The 18,985-nt window shown below is 34.7% G+C and overlaps 1 protein-coding gene across 2 annotated transcripts; it reads right to left on the bottom strand.

Annotated features, from left to right (window-relative positions):
* Positions 1-11,302: 11,302 nt before the first annotated feature.
* LOC18434835 (uncharacterized protein At4g28440) lies at positions 11,303-18,470 on the bottom strand. Of its 2 annotated transcripts, XM_088873496.1 has the most exons (4): positions 18,416-18,470; positions 15,744-15,856; positions 14,923-15,171; positions 11,303-11,868 (listed from the first exon to the last, which is right to left on the bottom strand). In XM_088873496.1, exons 2-4 carry the CDS (start codon positions 15,829-15,831, stop codon positions 11,678-11,680), a joined length of 528 nt encoding a protein of 175 aa, XP_088729622.1. In that variant the 5' UTR covers positions 15,832-15,856; positions 18,416-18,470; the 3' UTR covers positions 11,303-11,677. The 2 variants fall into 2 exon arrangements, with proteins under 2 accessions (XP_088729622.1, XP_006844961.1); XM_006844898.4 differs by lacking the exon at positions 15,744-15,856.
* Positions 18,471-18,985: the final 515 nt, after the last annotated feature.

The following is an 18,985-nucleotide window of genomic DNA, read 5'->3' as shown; positions in this document are numbered from 1 at the left end:
ATTGGAAACATAAAGCATTTAACATCTGATCCATTCATCAAATCACATTAAAATATGGTCCTGAAAGTTTTGACTAATTCATGCTTAAGGTGGTGTCCTTCCAAAATCTGTTTTAGCGATGGATTTTTGGATCTGAAATTATGTAAGTCGTTATTTTCAACCACCAAGATAATGAACATGGAAAACAAATGGGAATTTAGAACTTAAAAATAGATTATTGCTGTCTCTTGTGGGGAGGTAACGGCTAATGAAGCAGAATTGGCTGCGTTAGAGTATGGAGTTCAAATTGTGAGTTAAAAGAATATCAAAATGCCATATATAGTTGAAGGGAACTCTCCGAATGTGATAAATTGGTGCAATAAGATATCCAGACCACCGTGGAGCTTGAGGAGGAAATGGCTAAATATTATGGATATGTGTAAAGGTTCTCCAAATAGCATTTCAGCATGTGTATAGGGAGGCTAATGACATTGCCGATGGATTGGCAAAACGAGGGGTGTCTCTGCAGAATTTGTTCATTTCGGATATTTTCCCTTTCTGATTGGATGTAACCTTTGACTAATTAATAAAACTTTAGTAGCTTTGTCAAAAAAAAAAAAAAATTGCATGAGAACTAAATTAAGGGTGAAAAAATGATAAAAAAGTATAGCTCCTAGTCATATATTTTTAAGAAATTTCCTAGTCATATGTTTTTAGGAAATTAAATTTATATTTTTCAGATTCATGGTTACGAGTTTAAAAATGTTAAATATAGATCTAAAATCCATCTTAGAGAAGGATTTGGGAAGGGACAGCACATCAATAGGGTGAGTCAGCTATCCATCCAAATATTAATTATTCTACGCATGATTATGTTTGTTTTTTTTCATAGTCATGATTGTGCACTTTTATGGCCTTTTTTAAACTTAAATTAGAAAATGGTTGAGCTGTTAAATACTAGTGTTTTGATAAGGGGTATGGTTTGTATATGGCATCAACTTTAACAATTAAAGGAAGGCAAACCTCCAGGATCTTGCTGAAGGGTGCGCTTTGTATAGAGCTGAGGCTCTAAACAATCAAAATAAAGCATAGCTTCAAATAGTGTTGAGAAATATGGTTTCAATATTAGAAATCTTTGTGATAGCCTTAAAATATATTTTTATTTCAAATTATAAAATGTAAAGCTTAAAAAATAGTTCAGATCAAGCAATGAAAACTTGAAAATCTTAAAAACTGACGATCCAAAAATGCATTACAAGATGCACTATTTTTACACTTGAAATCCCATTTTTTCTCATGTCCATGCATTTTGATTTCGAGATGATCAATTTGAAGATATTTGGACATCAAAACAACCTCTTCTAATGAAATTTTTGATGTGCACTCTAATTTGATTGTTTAGAGCCTCGGCTCTATATAAAATTTTTCCCTTGCTAAAAGATGCAATTCTAGTACGAAAATCTTACAATGGCCTAAAAATCTATTTCTTGAAATTTAAAGCTCCAAAAATTATATCGATTGTTCTTATCGATAAATAATTAAAAATTTTAAAATAGACAGTGCAAATAATATATTACAAGATACAAAACTTTTAAGACTTGAAATCTTCGTTGTTTTGTATATCCATACATCTCAAGGATGAGACGATAAATATAGGGTGATTTGGCATTGGAGCAACATTTTTGTTTGGATTTTAGGTGTACCTTATTTCTATAGTATAAGGTCACCTTATTTAAACTTTACCCTTCAATAAATTTCCTATTTAGAAACTAAATATCCTGACTTTTTTCTTGAGAATACTCATCTAATCATTCTATAGTGCATCTCCAAATTTCATAAAGTCTTCCAAGTATGTCGTTTGCCCGAACACGCACATGGACAGTGTGTTCCCCGCGGGAATACTATACTCTCTCATCGTTAGTATGGCTAGGCCAGAGGAGATTTATTTTTCTTGTACTTCTCTTTTCATGAAAGACTCTCTCTTTCATTCTCATAGATAAAACCGTGTTAAGTCTCCTTTTCTTCACCCACAGGCAATACAGGTCAAGAGAAGGAAAGAGAGCTCACTCTTTTGATTGATATTATCCGGATCACACCTTTCTTTTTGTCCTTCTTTAAATTTGTTATTGACTTTCACTTTTTGTATTGATGAAAGAAAGGGCAGTTTTCTTCTTAAATCATCATGGAAACTCTATCAAATCTTGCTTTTCTCTTCCCTAGATATGGTTTAATCCCTTTAGTTTATTCTTTGCTTTGGATCTTAGAAGGGGTATATATAGCCTTTCCTTTCTCCCTCATTAGGGCTGGCAATGGGCCGGGCAGCCCGGCCTATTGTAAGTAGTGCCTCGGCTACAAAAGAGGGACAGGTTGCTGACTTAGTTCAACCTAGCCTGACTCTCTTTTTTTTTTTATAGATTAATTTTTTTATTTTATTTTTAACCCTACACGACCTACCGGCGTTGGCCGTTGGCCGTGTAGGACCGGGGCGTAGGCTGTCCCAGGTCGTTGACGCCCCTTATTATTCAAGCATTGAATTGGAAGAGACAGCAAGAAAAGCAAAACAACATTATGTCTCAATGGATAAGCATCATTCATCATCTACCCCACACCAGCCCCAACTATCAAATACCACAATTCTAGAGAGAAAGCATGTCTTTCTCAAGGAAATCATTATATTCTCAAAGGGTAGAGTGAGAAACATGAGGCATGTGAAAATTTTTGGCCATGATACTTATTATCACCATTCTGACCGTAAGGAGAGAAACATGATCATGTCTTACTCATGCCTTAAGCATGAGAATGAGAAATATTGTCATGTGTTTTTTTAACTCAATATACTCTATCTTGTCTTGCCAGGTGATATCACTATACTCCAACACTTGAACGTCATCAACTAATTGCTCTCTTAGAATAATTTAAAAATGAGGTTGCGGCTAGTTCGATAGAAAAAAAAATTTTAGGTAATTTAGTAGGGAAGACAGCCCGTATCCGTTTTTCTATAGGGTTCTTGTGAACCCCTCATCTTGCAGAACTGGCAATCCCAAATACCGAGATCGTGTACTCAAGTGGCTAAAAACGAAGTAGATGAATACAATTATAAATCGAGTACGAGAAATAAAGTATACTACCACAGCACACGATTTACGTGGTTCATCCCGTAGGGCTACATCCACGGCCTCGACAACTAGAAATCCACTATCACAATAAAAGTTATAGTTTTGGGTTACAAGATATAATATTTATCTCTAAATATCGATAAAAGACCATCCTTGATCTTCCTTTCTAAACCCGCTCTTCAGACCGAGCAATACCGTCGATCAACATCCTCTTTTCCACCGTAATACCGCTACCGGAACGATAACATTGAAAACAATATAGAGATTTTCTTTTTCGAGAAGTGGAAGTTAACCAACTCAAAACTCATGAGAATATCGTTCCTCTCTCAAAGGTCATGTCTCTCTTAAAGACCCATCTTCATATTGAATATTCATTCCCATAACCCCCAAGGGGTAACACTCAAATGGGGTATTATGTCCTTTTTCACTTTCTTATAAAGATATCACTTTCTTTTCCATAATACCTTAATCTTTAGAAGATTTTCAAATAAATTAGGAGTAGTTTTTTTAAGGTGTCAGTAAGATAGGAACCGCAACATGGTAACTAGATATAGAGGTACTATACTACTACCACCATGACCGAGCCCCTTTATCAAGTTTGATAAAAAAAAAAAAAAAAAAAATTATAGTTATAAAATTGTAGATCATGTAGCCCACTACTTTGACGGTTCAAAGTCAGACAATACAGGGGCGTAGAAATTAAGGGTCGAAACATGGGATTGTAAAAAACATGGCTTTAAAATTTGCTGATTTTGATTGGTAACCTACTACTCGAATCGTATTGGGTACCACATTGCCGTAATTGCCTCTCTCAAAGTCGGGAACTGGCTCTATGATCTATAAAACTTACTGCTTTCCCGTCTGAAACATGTTTATATGATGATATATAACACATAATAGATGGGGAAGTTGAACACACAAATTTCTTTCTATTTCATCTAATTTTCAGTTTTAGCTAGAGATGCACCTGATTTGGCCGATTTAGATTGATATAATAGAGGGCTTTTCCATCCGGCCGATACATGTTTAAAACCTTGGCAAAATATAAGGGAATGATATGATACAGTATTGTTTTTTAGAACGTTTACATTTAATTCTTTATTAGGAGAAGTATGTTGTTGGTAGGGGTTGCAACCGGTTAGATCTGGGCCAGGGCTGGGCTAGCCTTGGCCCTGACACAGTCTTTATCCCTATATAGCCGCCCCAAACCCAGTTGAGGTTGAGCCGTATAAATAATACATAAATGGGATCATTCCTGGCCGAATTGGGTCAGCACTGATCCCACTTTGTGACCCAGGCCATACTTTTTAAGGGTTGAGCTGCCCCAGTCCACTGCCAAGCCTAGCTGTTAGCTATTTGTCAATGCGGGTTAACCCAAAAGCTACCCAAAGTTTTTAAAACTATATTTTACAAATGATACGATCTGTATGTTAAGGATTTGATGCATAATCAGGTTTTGTGAATTCTAAGTCTCAAACAACCTATAAAGTTCTTCCTGACCTTTTTTCTTTTTTTTTCTTTTTTTTTATTTTCTTTTTTTTAATTTTAAAAAGAGAGAGAGAGGTTAGTACGGATACAAGCCATCATACGTGACGTCTTGACAGTAAGGATAGAGTTAATGGTCTTTAAAGCTTAGTACATTAAATTGTATGTTCAGCTATTCAACACAGCTCCAAGAAAAGTAGCACGATTTCCAACATTAAAAAATTAATTAATTTTTAACATTAAAAAAAAATTTAATTTTTAACACTAAACAAGAATGTTACTCATGCTCATGTGTCTAGAGTACAAGCCTAAAATATAAGCACTAATGAAATATGAACAGTAATTGTTGCATCACACTCATATAAATCTGGTAAAAGTGTGAATATAAATTCTTACCATTAAATGTACCGCTCTATGCTCCATGCTCCACTTGAAAATTACCAATATATCCCTGACGAAATGAATGTAAGAAAGGGACACGAGAGAGTGCAAGTGACCACATTGACGAGATGATGTGTAGGCATGACATCATGTGGTGTCATCATGATATCCCTCACATTATGTCATGCACATGCTATTTGAAAAGAAAAAAAAAAAAAAAAAAAGATAAATATGGTCTAAACTTAGCTTTATGCCATTGTTTAAAATATATATATATATAGTCATCCAAGATCAGACTAGATCAGCTGGTTCGATCGGTGAAACTACATACTGGTTCTCTCGAAACAAAAATAGGGTTTGGTTAAAACTTTGACCAAGCTTTTGTTTGACCCATTTTAGCATTTCGGACGGGTAAATTTGATCAGATAAATTTGTTAAATAAAATTAAAAAAAAATTTTGTGATATATCCTATATTTTTAAATTAATATTTTTAATTTTTTATAATTATCATTCAATCAATTTCATTGATAACCAAACCAATTTTAAATGAATGAGACCCCTTACAAGTTTAATGGTCAATCCAATTCTAATAATACTACTTAGTACTTATCGAAAACCTCAATTCTACGAGGAAAGTGACACATTACAACAAACCTGGATTCCATCAGGGAAGTGATACATCATGTATGTTTTATCTTTTCTCTCATTGTGGAGTGTGTGCCTGTTGCAAATATCTTCATAATTCCTGACAAATGTCTTAATCTCATAATTGAAATAACAGGCATACATCTTCATATTTCCTGAAAAATGTCTTAATCTCATAAATGGAATAACACTGTGTCTTTTGGAATCATCCGAGCTACTATTGTTTCGGTGAAACAAGGAACAACTATATATGTACATGTTACCAAGAAATACACATGAGTAGAAACTTACATTACATATGGCATCATTATAATGCCCAAGGGATCACGAAGATGTTATTTCTTGGGGCTTGTATAAGATTGAGACCATTTATTTTTGTTATAACAATGTTACCATTATTTTTAACCATTATTTGTTAAATTGGATAGCTTGGGATATATCACGAAATTCGAAAAATATTTTTTAAAATTTGAATATAGTAAAGGACACTCTTACAACCACTCAATTTGAAATCTCACGGACAAGACTAATTATTTCTTCACTTAATCAAAAGCAAATAGTCTCTTTATATACCAATATATATATATATATATATATATATATATATATATATATATATATATATATATATATATATAGAGAGAGAGAGAGAGAGAGAGAGAGTTTGATAGACTACAGCCCTATCAAAATAACTAAAGCCTCACTTTATATCTCATAGAAAATTGTAATTCAAGCAGTAGCAAACCTTAAAAATCGATCATCTTGACTTAATTATTATGGTTGTGAAAAAAAACAAGATTTCCGGTTCTAAAAATAGCATATATTGTAATAAATTATCTAGATCATCCATTTCGCCCTAAAAATAAATATTCAAAGATCCACAAGAACGTATTTTTAGTTTCAAATTTAGTGTCAGTGTTGCAAATTGATTTTAGAGCCTCTATAGTGATTTTCGTTGCCGAAAGTGCTTTTCAATCAAGGATTTGAAGTGAGGTTATGTTTTATAAAAACTTCATCCCTATTAAAAAATAAAAAAATAAAAAATCCAAAAGAAAAAAATAGAAAAAGAGTCTATCCTGATATTTGGATTAAATAAAGAGTCCATTCTAAATTATGTAGAGAGAGAGAGAGAAAAAGAGAGGGTCCATGATTGAGGGGGGGGAGAGGCCATGTGCTTCAACAAAAGTTTTCCAAAGAGATATTATCCCCTCTTGCATTTGGGTGTCGGTGCATGGTGTCCAACTATCCTTTATTGGCAGCAGCAGTGTACATCCACCCAACGACCGATAGCTCTGCAACGAAGGACTTGCAGACTCAATGCAATAAATTTTGAAGAAAATCAAATTCAAATTCAAATAGGACTTGATGGGCCACTTTTTAAGTCAAAGGAAGAGCACTTTAAATAAGCATTAAACCTATTCTGATGCAAATTCAAAGTAGTTTCACATGAATTGAGTAAGCATGAGTTAACGAGGAGATTGAAGATTTGAGGAAATAAAGGTGTAAAGTACATGTATTTCAAGGCGTGCAATGAAAAGGCCTGATGAGCTTTCACAACACTCGATTCTCTTTATGAGATTTGATGGATGGGAGAAATTATGACTCCTCCCTCTCTCAGCTGTAAGCTTCATTCTGAGTTGTCATTGTGTTGAGCATGTGCTGTCTTAGAGAGAGAGAGATGGTGGGGGAGTTGTGCATCTCAAAAATTATTGATGCCTTCCCAAACGTGGCTCGGCATTGAGAGAAATGGTTTTTAGGGTTGGATTTGAGCTGCTGCTTTCGACTGGTATTGAGCTAATGGGACTTGAGCTCAGGGATCAGAGTGCGGTCGGTAGAGTAGGGTTTAGTGATTTTTTTGGTATTAGGGAGTGTTGGTCGCTCTTTCTTTGAAGGAAAAAGGTTCCAACCTTAGAAATGTAGAAATACAGATGCACATTAAAAATCCATTGGAAAAAATTGTTTTAATGATGGAAATAAAACCTCTAATTCATCATCTCGGTATCCAAATGTATAAAAAAAAAAGATTTGTAGTCCCTAAAATTGTGCATCTTACAACCGTCTATTTTCAAGATTTTCCTATGTTTTTTTTATCTACTTGCTTTAAACTATTTTTAGAGTTTAAAATTTTTTAATTAGATATAAAAATATATTTTCAGATAATCCTAAAAAACGATTTTATCAAAATTACTTGGAGATGCTCCTTAATTGAATAGTTCAAGGGTGCAGCCTTATAGAAACCACTCCCTTCTTTGGGGTCCGCTAAAACAAGAAAACTAGTAACATCCTGCAAATTATGGATTTAGGGAGGGGAATGACTCAGGGGCTTGCATGTTAAAAAACAGATGATATGTGACCTTTTTATTTGGGAAAATGGTTTATAGAGAGCCGAGGCTTTAAACAATCAAATTAGAGCCCACTTCAAAAACTTCATTAGAATGTCTTCAAATTGTTCATCTCGATATCAAGATGCATGGACATGGGAACAAAATGGATTTCAAGTTTTGAAAATAATGTAGTTTATAATGTATTTTTGGACTGTCAGTTTTCAAGATTTCGAGTTTTCATAGATCTGCTCAATGTATACTAGTTTTTAACCTTTAAAATTTATAATTAAAGGTGAAAATATATTTTAAAGTTGTCACAAAGATTTCAAGTATTGAAATCACACTTTTTTTTTTTTTTGAAGAACATTAACAGCTATATTAAAATCAAATAACAATAATACAATAATGCACAATTTATAAGAACTGGCAAATCAAAAAAAAATAAAGCACTAACTCCGACTTTTACAAGAGCATCAACCTCCACATTGCTCTCCCCCATACACATGCACAATCTGAACCTCCAAACTCTTACAAACATTAATCAACTCTCTAATTAAACTTTGTAAACCCCAAGAATAATATGCTTTCCCTTTGATCCACTTCACAATATTCATAGAGTCCCCTTCAATTTCAATTCAATAACAGTAAGCTTATTAAAACCACTTTTCCGTGCAGCCCTACACTCTGCCTCATTAACTGTAGTAATTCCAATAAGACAGAAAAAATTAATCAATAAATCACCTCTACTGTCCATGATGATCCCACCAATACCCGCAGGGCCTGGAATGCCCGTAGAACCATTTCTCGATACTATTTCAATGTGTGTTTCACTTTGATTGTTTAGAGCCTCGGATGTATACAAACGGCACCCCTTTATTTGAGAAAGAGAGAGAGAGAGGAGTGGTGTACATGTAAAAGCAAGTGGTGGCATGATGCACAATTTGGTGGGCGTATCGTGGGCATGTCTTGGTTTGCATGTAAAAAGTGAGTAGTCATATCACGCGCACCATTCTCATTCTCATTCTCATTCTCATTCTCATTGAAATGGACCATTCAGTCCCACGAGCATGGAATGGAAGCCACATGCGCCAGCTTTTGCTTTTCATACACCATCTTACTGCAAATTATTCCGACTTTTTGGTTGGGGGAAGCGAAGGAAAGGAAAGAATAATAAGCAAAGGAAATCAAACACTTTGTGGTCTGTGCTCACCACCATCAACCACCCATTCCCAGTGATGAAAGGTGCAGATTCAAAGTAGTTGGTACTAACAAACATTCATCTCTCTCTTTTTCTCTTTTTTTTTTTTTTTTCTTTTTTTTTTCTTTTTTTTTACTCTTTTTATGGTCGTTGTCCATCTTGAGATATGGACTCGAATATTGCCTTTTTTTTATGGACGTTGTCCATTATCGGATATGCGGTGAATAATATAAGCCTAGAGATTATATGCCTGGTAGATGAGTATTTTTTGGACCTGAAATTTTAGGATGCAACTTCCTCAACCAAACCAATAGATTGGTCTCAAATTTTAAAAATACATCACACTCATTGTGTGTGTTTCTACACAATGAGCAATGTCCATAAATTTTATGGAGATCATCAATATTTGGACTGTCCAGTCATATATAAGTTAAAGAAACTCAAAATCTAATTTTCATTTTTTGAGCAAACCTTGATCCCAAAATTTTATTGGGCAGAGAAAATATTTCTAGGTAGGTCCTTTACTAGTAAAATTTTGGTAAAAGAAAAGAGTTTCTAGAAGGTTGCAACCTTACACCATATGAGTAAGGTGCAAATAAACAATCCAGTAATAAAAAAATGCTCCAAAATTCAGAAATCTTCTAATTGATCATCTCGATCTTGAGATTTATAGATATTAAAATAATAAAAAATAAAAAACAAAAACTTCAAGTCATAAAAATAATATATATTTTAACAAATTATTTGGACTATTTATTTTTAAGATTTTTTAGATATTTATACATTTACTCAATGTACATCATTTTTTTAAATCTAAATTTTACAATTTAAGTTCCTCCAAAATTGAGAATGACGTCTTCTTTAAGCATGCTAGCACGGAGACACAGGAAGTATATCGCTTTCCTTCTTCTTTTTTTTCAATTTTAAAGTAGAACTAGAATTCTTTTTTTTCCATATTTGCATTTGACTCTTTTTGGTAAAAAGATCAAACTTGGTATGATTTTTTCAGTTTAAAATTTAAGAACCACTTCTTTTTTTTCTTTTTCTTTTGTAATTCAATAGAGAGGACACACCCATACCCGTGTTTTCAAATAGTTTAAGAGTTAATTTTTTTATCTTTTCACTTTGAGAATAGGGTTGACGTCTAGTGGTAATAAAATGAATCTCAACAACCGGACAAGGTTCTCATTCCCATTGACGCATTTGAAAATCACCAAGGTTGGGACCTACTGAACTACCCAAAAATAAAAAAAAGATCGATTAACCGATCTGGACCGGCTGACCAAGAGACCGCCATGGTTGATGGTTACATAGTAAAGAGAAGAAAAGCGTCGACCACCATAGAGAGAATTGGAATAGATATTAAATTTACTGCTTGCCGACTTATTGGGTATGCTGAAGCATAATGGGAATAAACACTACCGCGTTATAGATTCCTATGGTCTACATATGGTATCATAATCCTATGGTCCACATAAGGCATTGTTATGGTTCTCATCATACGACAAAACAATTGACAAGCCTACAGTCCACCGTCCCAAACAATGATTGGATGCTGATGAACCCCCCCCCTATGTACGTACTGTTACCATATGTACATAAGCATATAAATCACAGTACACTTTTTCAGGATAGGAAATCAAGGCGACCATACAAAACCACATCAACACTGGAAATTCCACTGGAAAAGGCCCATTAAAAATACACGAGATGATGGATGAAGTTTCTATAAAGCCTCACCACAAATCCTCGTTCAGAAAACACTTCCCCCGACAGAAATATGATCGAAATTAATTTCCTATACCGATAATAAAATTTGAAACTTAATAACGATCTGAGATGGGAACACTTGTACCTAAAATTTGAAACTAAATAGAGATACGAGATGGGAACACTTAAAAGTTTATTTAGGGGCAAAATAGACAGGTCCAGACTATTTGCTACCATATACAGAAATTTAAGAACTTTTTTTTTTCTAAAACATAATGTTCAACCCGAGATGATCGATACAAACATTTTTCAATGATGGAATTGCAATTTTCGATGAGTAGTTATGAGGTGACGCTTTTACTTGAAACCAATTCCCTCAAGTAAATGATGGAAGAGAAACAGAGCTCTGTTTTGGAGAAGCACCAGAAACACTAAAACCTACAGAAATAAGCATAGTGTGCAATTATGAAAGCCATGATCCAAAATCCATATTATACCATGAAATCCATGTCCCACAGTGATGGGTCCTTATTAACATAAAAGATTTAGGATGAAACTAAACATAACCCAAGTATTCTTTCTGATACTCGTGCATATCATCTGTGCACAAGCCTTTCTACATTCATGACAAAACCTTCACAAGTCGATCAGCTGTTTTAACTGCAGGGACGATAACTCCATTCATAGCAAGCATAGGGATTCATTTTCTTTACCTGAAAACCATTTTCCTAAAGAAAAATATACCTGGGCTGCTTTACTTATCAGGAACCAGAAACCCTCAAAAAACCCATAAAATCAGTCTGCCCTTCTTTTGCTCTTCAAGCGATATGTTAGGCCTTCACTCTTCGACAACATTTACAAGCTCATACTCCACCAGAGAGAGGTTGTTGTCTTCTTTGACAGTGAAATCAGCTGGCTCTGTCACTTCAACACGGCCCCACTTGTCCACAGCAAGCCTCATAGACCCCTTGAACATGTCGATTTTTGCATTCCTCAGAATGATAGTTGAGTTCGGCTTCATCATATCAACTGGAGGGAGAACACTTTGTAATGGAAATCACAAATTTACATATCCAATTCCAATGCAATTGATGCCACATGTGCTATGCAATAAGGGGGATGAATTATGCAAACAAATCACTCCATACTTTCTATAATTCCACATAATCTCTCCCTCAAATAACAGATAGTGTACTAGACGACTATAGGATCATATTAGATATAGGGATTAATTATGCAAACAAATCACACAATATGTTTTATAATTCCACACAATCACTCCCTCGAATAAGAGGTTGTAAAATAGAAGAATGTGAAACTGTATTGGATGCTAGAAGACTAAGAGATTGCATGCCATAACATTATCTCCCTTTAGTACAAGGAGATTACAGAGATTGCATGCAATAACATTATCTCCCTTTGGTACAAAGAGATTACAGAGATTGCATGCAATAACATTATCTTGCATGCAATAACATTATCTCCCTTTGGTACAAGGAGATTACAAAGATTGCATGCAATAACATTATCTCCCTTTGGTACAAGGAGATTACAATTCTGCCAAGTGCGAGAAAAAATAATCACAGTCGACAGTTTTTTCTACACAACTGGAGGGAGAACACTTTGTAATGGAAATCACAAATTTACATATCCAATTCCAATGCAATTGATGCCACATGTGCTATGCAATCAGGGGGATGAATTATGCAAACAAATCACTCCATACTTTCTATAATTCCACATAATCTCTCCCTCAAATAACAGATAGTGTACTAGACGACTATAGGATCATATTAGATATAGGGATTAATTATGCAAACAAATCACACAATATGTTTTATAATTCCACACAATCACTCCCTCGAATAAGAGGTTGTAAAATTGAAGAATGTGAAACTGTATTGGATGCTAGAAGACTAAGAGATTGCATGCCAAAACATTATCTCCCTTTAGTAAAAGGAGATTACAGAGATTGCATGCAATAACATTATCTCCCTTTGGTACAAAGAGATTACAGAGATTGCATGCAATAACATTATCTTGCATGCAATAACATTATCTCCCTTTGGTACAAGGAGATTACAAAGATTGCATGCAATAACATTATCTCCCTTTGGTACAAGGAGATTACAATTCTGCCAAGTGCGAGAAAAAATAATCACAGTCGACAGTTTTTTCTACACAAATAACACGGATTGATAAACTTTCACATATTGATAAACACCATAATAAAATAGTAGCAGGATTAAAAAGGACCAAAAGATTATAACTCTTTTCCACAAGTGAATAAAGAAAAAGAAAAAAGGATTCCAAACACCCAATCCCACCCGAGTCACCCACAGGGATAAGACAGGAGACTACATCACCATGCAGGCAATATCTAGAACCTCTTGCAGCATATTTGCAGCTTTAATGAGTCAATTCCACCATTAACTGCTCAGATATGAAAATTCAGTGTCTTGTTTCAGCCAACAAATAAATACCTAGACCCAGACTCAATGGAAACCTGCTTCCTCAATATAATTCTACACTACACTCATTACTGAATGAGTTTCCTGACTCAGTCTCGGATCATAGTGAGTCCCTGACTCAGTTTTTTCTTTCTTTTGATTATTATTTGTTGGGTCAATCCCAACAAATAACAATCAAAAGAAAGAAAAAACTCACATTAATACAAAGAATTATGTTAATACATGGCCCAACAAATAATAATCAAAAGAAAGAAAAAAACTCACATTAATACAAAGATTTATGTTAATACAGACAGTAAAACTCACATTAATACAAAGAATTATGTTAATACAGAGAGTCCGGTTAAAAACTGTCTCCCATTCCATTACAGGCCTGTCTCAAGAGATCATTTTTACCGTGTCTCAAGAGATCATTTTTACCGTATTGCCCTCTCCAACATCAACCCTCTCTCTTCTAATACGATAAAATCATGATTCTTGCAATCCTTTAAACCAAACTCTACCAACCCAAACACAACACCACCACCACCCCCCACCCCACCCCCCCCCAACCCCAAGGGGGCAGAAATAATAGCAGCCTATCTTTAAGAGCTCAACCAACAAATCCTACACAAAAACATGCATCCATCCATGTGGATGCATGAAGGAGCATTAAAGATTGGATACCCAAAAATGTGGCATCAAATATACAGTCACACACTTTCTTTTCTATTGGAAACCGTAAACTTTTAACATGCAAATTCATTTATAAAATGCTTGCTTCCATATACAAAAAATTTTCAATAAAGAATGACATACATAATATAGACACAAATACACTTATTTCTGCAGAAAAGAAATGCTTACTTCCATATAAAACAATTTCTCAATAAAGAATGACATACATAATAAACACAAATTCACTTATTTCTGCAAAAAAGAAATGCAACTCTTTCGAATGCGGGAACAAAGTCAGCATATGCACACATCCGAATTCTTTGGACACGATACCACACTCGTTTATGTGCACCTTCATGTTCATGTAGTTTTGTTCTATTTCTTTTGAGTGTAGGTCTTCTGGCATGTATGTGATTTGAGCACATCAATGCCAGAAGACACCACACTCAAAAGAAATAGAACAAAACTACATGAATATGAAGGTGCACATATGATCAAAAATTTCTAAGCTCGCAGGCTGACAAAAATGCATCTTTCTCCACTCAAGAACTGAAAAATGGAAAAAAAAAAAAAAAAAAAAAAGGAATATTGTTCACTGGAGCACACACATTGAGAGAAATTTAATGCATTCACAGAGCACTAAGACCAGCAAGAGAGCAAATAAACAGTCATATTATACCATCAAAGAATGAATCCAACAAAATTTTGAATGCGCAAATATTTGTAGACCCATCCATTTCCTAGTAATGAAGTCTAGATTTGCTGGCTATTGGGAAGCCTACATAAGCCTGACTAATGTTACCATCCACCAACTAATGCCAATTATAACCATACAAATAGGCAATGGAAGAGGGAAAAACATCTAACTCGTTTAAGGCCACGCTTAGAAATTTCCCATACCCGGGAATCTAGACCATTATTTCTCATAAGACGGTGAAGTTAAAAACATGATTACCTTGATCATTCCTTGCTGTAAAGACAATCATCCCAGTCTCATCGCCAACCAAACATTCAGCAATACGCATCTGGCGAACTTGCGGCCCATCAGGACGCCCTTTCTGCAAAACCATCTTTGAACTCACCACCTTCACAGTCAATGTGTGGCCACTGGTGCCGGGCCGAAGCTGATCAACCTTGGTGAAAACTGGCTTTCTCATTCCAGGCTTTGCCTCAGCCATTTCAAGCAAATCCAAATTATAATAACCTGAAATTACCAAAATTTGCATTTTTGGATTCTCACAAGATCATTTGAAATGATTTCAAACTCCAAATATAGAAGTGTGAAAAGCCTCATGGAATAAACATCACAACAATGGGACTTGGATGTTCTTCATGGGACTTGGATGTTCTTCGAAGAACTTGCCAAGTACTCGAAAGAAAATGGCTTAACCAAAACAACTCAATCATTTAGCATAAAAAAATTATATTCAGAAATAAAACACTTAATAATCAACCTTAAAACCCCACAACAAAGATACAAATCAATAAATCAAAAATCATCACCGTCTGCAAACTTTAGGAAAGAAACTTCCACAAAAATGGAAACTATAGCTGTGAAAATGAGAGCGATGAATGGGGTTGATTGAAGTCACCACTTGTGACTCAACTAAAAGTCTTGGTTTCCATTCCTACCAATGCTAACCCCTTTCAAAAACTACTGACGGTTTCAAAATTGTTAACCCACTACTAACAATTACCGTTCAAAAAAAAAAAAACAAAAAGAGAGAAAGAGAGCCGTCCTCCTAAATTCATTCAAAGTTGGTTTTTCAATCTTACTTCTTTGAACATTTTGAACATGTTTTCTCAGGCTGGATAATAACTCATGAAAAAACTGCTGTGTGATCCAACTTTCATGGCAGCACATCAACGTGCTAGATCCTAATCGAATACTGGCATTTCAAACATCAATTTATCAAATAACATGTTTCACATTACTCTAAAACTAATTTTTCAAATCACATGTTTCATCAGAATAATAATAACAATACCAACAATAATACCCAAGTAACGATATTATCCAAAAGATGTAAAGAACAAATATTAATTAATAAAAATCTATATATTCTAATTATATCAAATATATTGCAACGAAATACAGGCACTTCATTCTTTTTCATTGGAGTACTGCACACAAAAGATCTTTCCCTTAATTATTAGAAAAACTAGGTATTTATTACTATTGGAAAATAGGTACAATTTTTTTTTATTCCTTCTATTTTCTTTAGGGTAAGATTTCAATCAGCAATCCCAGATATTATGGGTGTGTCGGAGGTCCAAGTTGGGCTGGAGTTTGATATTGAAATGAACAAATAAAAATATTGGAATTCTTTGAGACTCATGAACAAACTTGTTTTGAGCTGGATCTAATACATCATGCGCCAAATTTCTATTTAGAGATCAATTACAATCCACGATCAACTCTAGTGGCTCATCACATATGCAATAGACTGATATTGAGGCAACGAAGCATATGTGAGAACTCAGTATCAAGGTCAATCTTCCCAAGTTTCATGGCAAGTTCAACATTGAGGGTTTTATGTACTAGTTGAGTTCGATAGGAAATTTTTTCAAGTGGTGTGAATTTCCAAAAGATAAAAGCTTAAACTTTTTGCAATCAAACTCAATGGGTCTGCTAGGGTTTGTTGGGAAAATGTTCAACAAGCTCAACGTAGCAATGAAAAAGTGAACATACCTGATTGGAATACGAAGAAAACAAGCAAATTGTCTTACAAGGCCTCCAAAAACTCTGACAAAATGAAAATTAGAGAAGTTTGACTGTGGTTCATACCAACCTCTAAGAGACCGACGGTCCTGAAGTTGCTTTTTATGTTAATGGGCTATTGGGCTCTAATTAGTGATGGGTAAGATTTTGTACACCAGCCATGGACTTCAAGTGAGGTTTTCAAATTGCTCAAAGAGTGGAGGCCAAACAAAAATGGAGCATTAAAAAGCAATTTCTTACCAAGAAACTCATTTCTCAAGACCCAAAATTTAATGAAGAAATGAGAGGATGAGTTCAAGTATGTTTCTCCAAGGTTACTCGTTATGGTGCAACTTTATAAATGCCCAAAGAAGAGGATGGAAGTTCACTTGACAAAAGAAAGAGACAGAATTGCTAAACAAGGTGAGTGCCCATGAGTATGCTACACAAGATGAGTGCCCAAGAGTATGTTTGCATCGAATTGCTCTTAAAAGTGGACACCAAACAACAATGGAACATTGACAAGCAATTTCTCCAGATGCAACGAAACTAGCCATTATGTTTATGAATACCTGAAGAAGAGGATGGAAGTTCACTTCACAAAAGAAAGAGACAGACTTGCTAAACAAGTGAAGTACCCATAAGTATCTTTGCATGGCAAGGAGAAAATTGGGAAAGGCGGAATTCTTAGCTTGCTCATACATTTATTAATATTGCCAATTAGGTCAAATATTTCATAATTCCTTTTTCTTTTTTCAGGGTGGGATTTTAGTCAGCAACCCCAACTAGTATGAGTTGTCCATGAGGTACAAGCAGAGTTCGTGTTTTCCCTTTATTTTCATACATATGTATTTCTTTAACAATGAAATGAGCAGAGAATATAGGCTTTTTATAAAAATTGTGAAAAGACCAGCATTGGGGCCCATTCCCTTGCAGGCTCTTAGAGAGAGCATAATCCCAATCTTCTATTTTTATTTTTTTTGTTTTCCCAATTGATTTCTTTTCTTACATCACGTCAAAACAATGAAAGAAATATTTGATTCCCAAAAATGATAGAAACAATACAAAATCCAAATCATCAGTAAAAACTTAACAATCAACGGTCAATTTTCTATCAAAACATAAATATAAATACAAACAAAAGTATGAAGTATAAACCAATATTTTCCTCAAAAATGTATTAAACACGATCAAATTCGTATGGCATAGTATTATCCTGCGTATCACAACAAACAGCAGAAAGTAACCATCATTCCATTCCTTGCCACACATCAAAACAATATAAATAACATAGATCTATTAATAATTTCAACTAGATAACCACGTATGAACCTTTACCAAACTTATCAGAAGAAAACCAGCATCATAAACAGACCCCATGTTCATGAACTTTTCAATCCCATCAGACAATAATCACACCACGAAAAAACAAGGACTTTCCCAAAAACATCCAACAGAATAGAGAAATTAAAAAAGAAAATAACCCTAAATCAACAGAACACTATTAGAAAAAAACTCCGCCATCCAAAACAAATGAAAACTAAAATTGCCACTAAACACTAAGAAACAAGTGGAAAACGTGAGATTTGCACACGAAAATAGAAAATACCACTCTAAATAAACGCTATCAAAACCCTAATTCACTGATCGATCAAATAAGCAACCAACAGGCCGATTATTTTCATCAAAAATATTCAAAAAAAGACAAAAAAAAAAAAAAATAGAGAGTATAAAAAGTAGGGTTTACCTTCACAGAGTTGCAGAAGCAATGAAAAATTAGGTTTCAGCGACCTTAGTCTGTCGTCATGAAATCACCAAACCCGGCGTTTATGAAAGAAAGAGAAACGAACCCTGACCGTCCGATCATCTCTTTTGGAGAAAGGAAAACGGATCCATGACCGTCCATCATTGAGCCGCGACGCTTCGATGCTCTAATCCCAGCCGTCCGTTCAAAAGCAGGGGGGTGATTTGACTGAGATGGACGAACTTCCATCCTAAGGTATCGATGGACGGTCCGCGACGCTTCGATGCTCTAATCCCAGCCGTCCGTTCAAAAGCAGGGGTGATTTGACTGTGATGGAAAAACTTCCATCCTAAGGTATTTGTTGTACAAAATTAGCATGAATTGTTGATTATATTTCATATATAGCCTTGTAAGTTACGATAGAGGTAACAAATGCGTTGCGCCATCCTAGGCTTGGTGCACGTTTGGACGCCCTGCTTATCACTAATTACTTAGTGTTTAAATAAAGTTAATTTCAATATGTTGTTTGGTAAGTTTTAAAAGACGTCGTTGAAGTAGTTTGAAAAGATATAG

Source organism: Amborella trichopoda, chromosome 1 (genome assembly GCF_054954075.1).
Source record: "Amborella trichopoda isolate Santa Cruz 75 chromosome 1, AtrichopodaSantaCruz75HAP2 v2.0, whole genome shotgun sequence".
NCBI lineage: Eukaryota > Viridiplantae > Streptophyta > Magnoliopsida > Amborellales > Amborellaceae > Amborella > Amborella trichopoda.
This window is presented reverse-complemented; position numbering and strand designations above follow the sequence as displayed.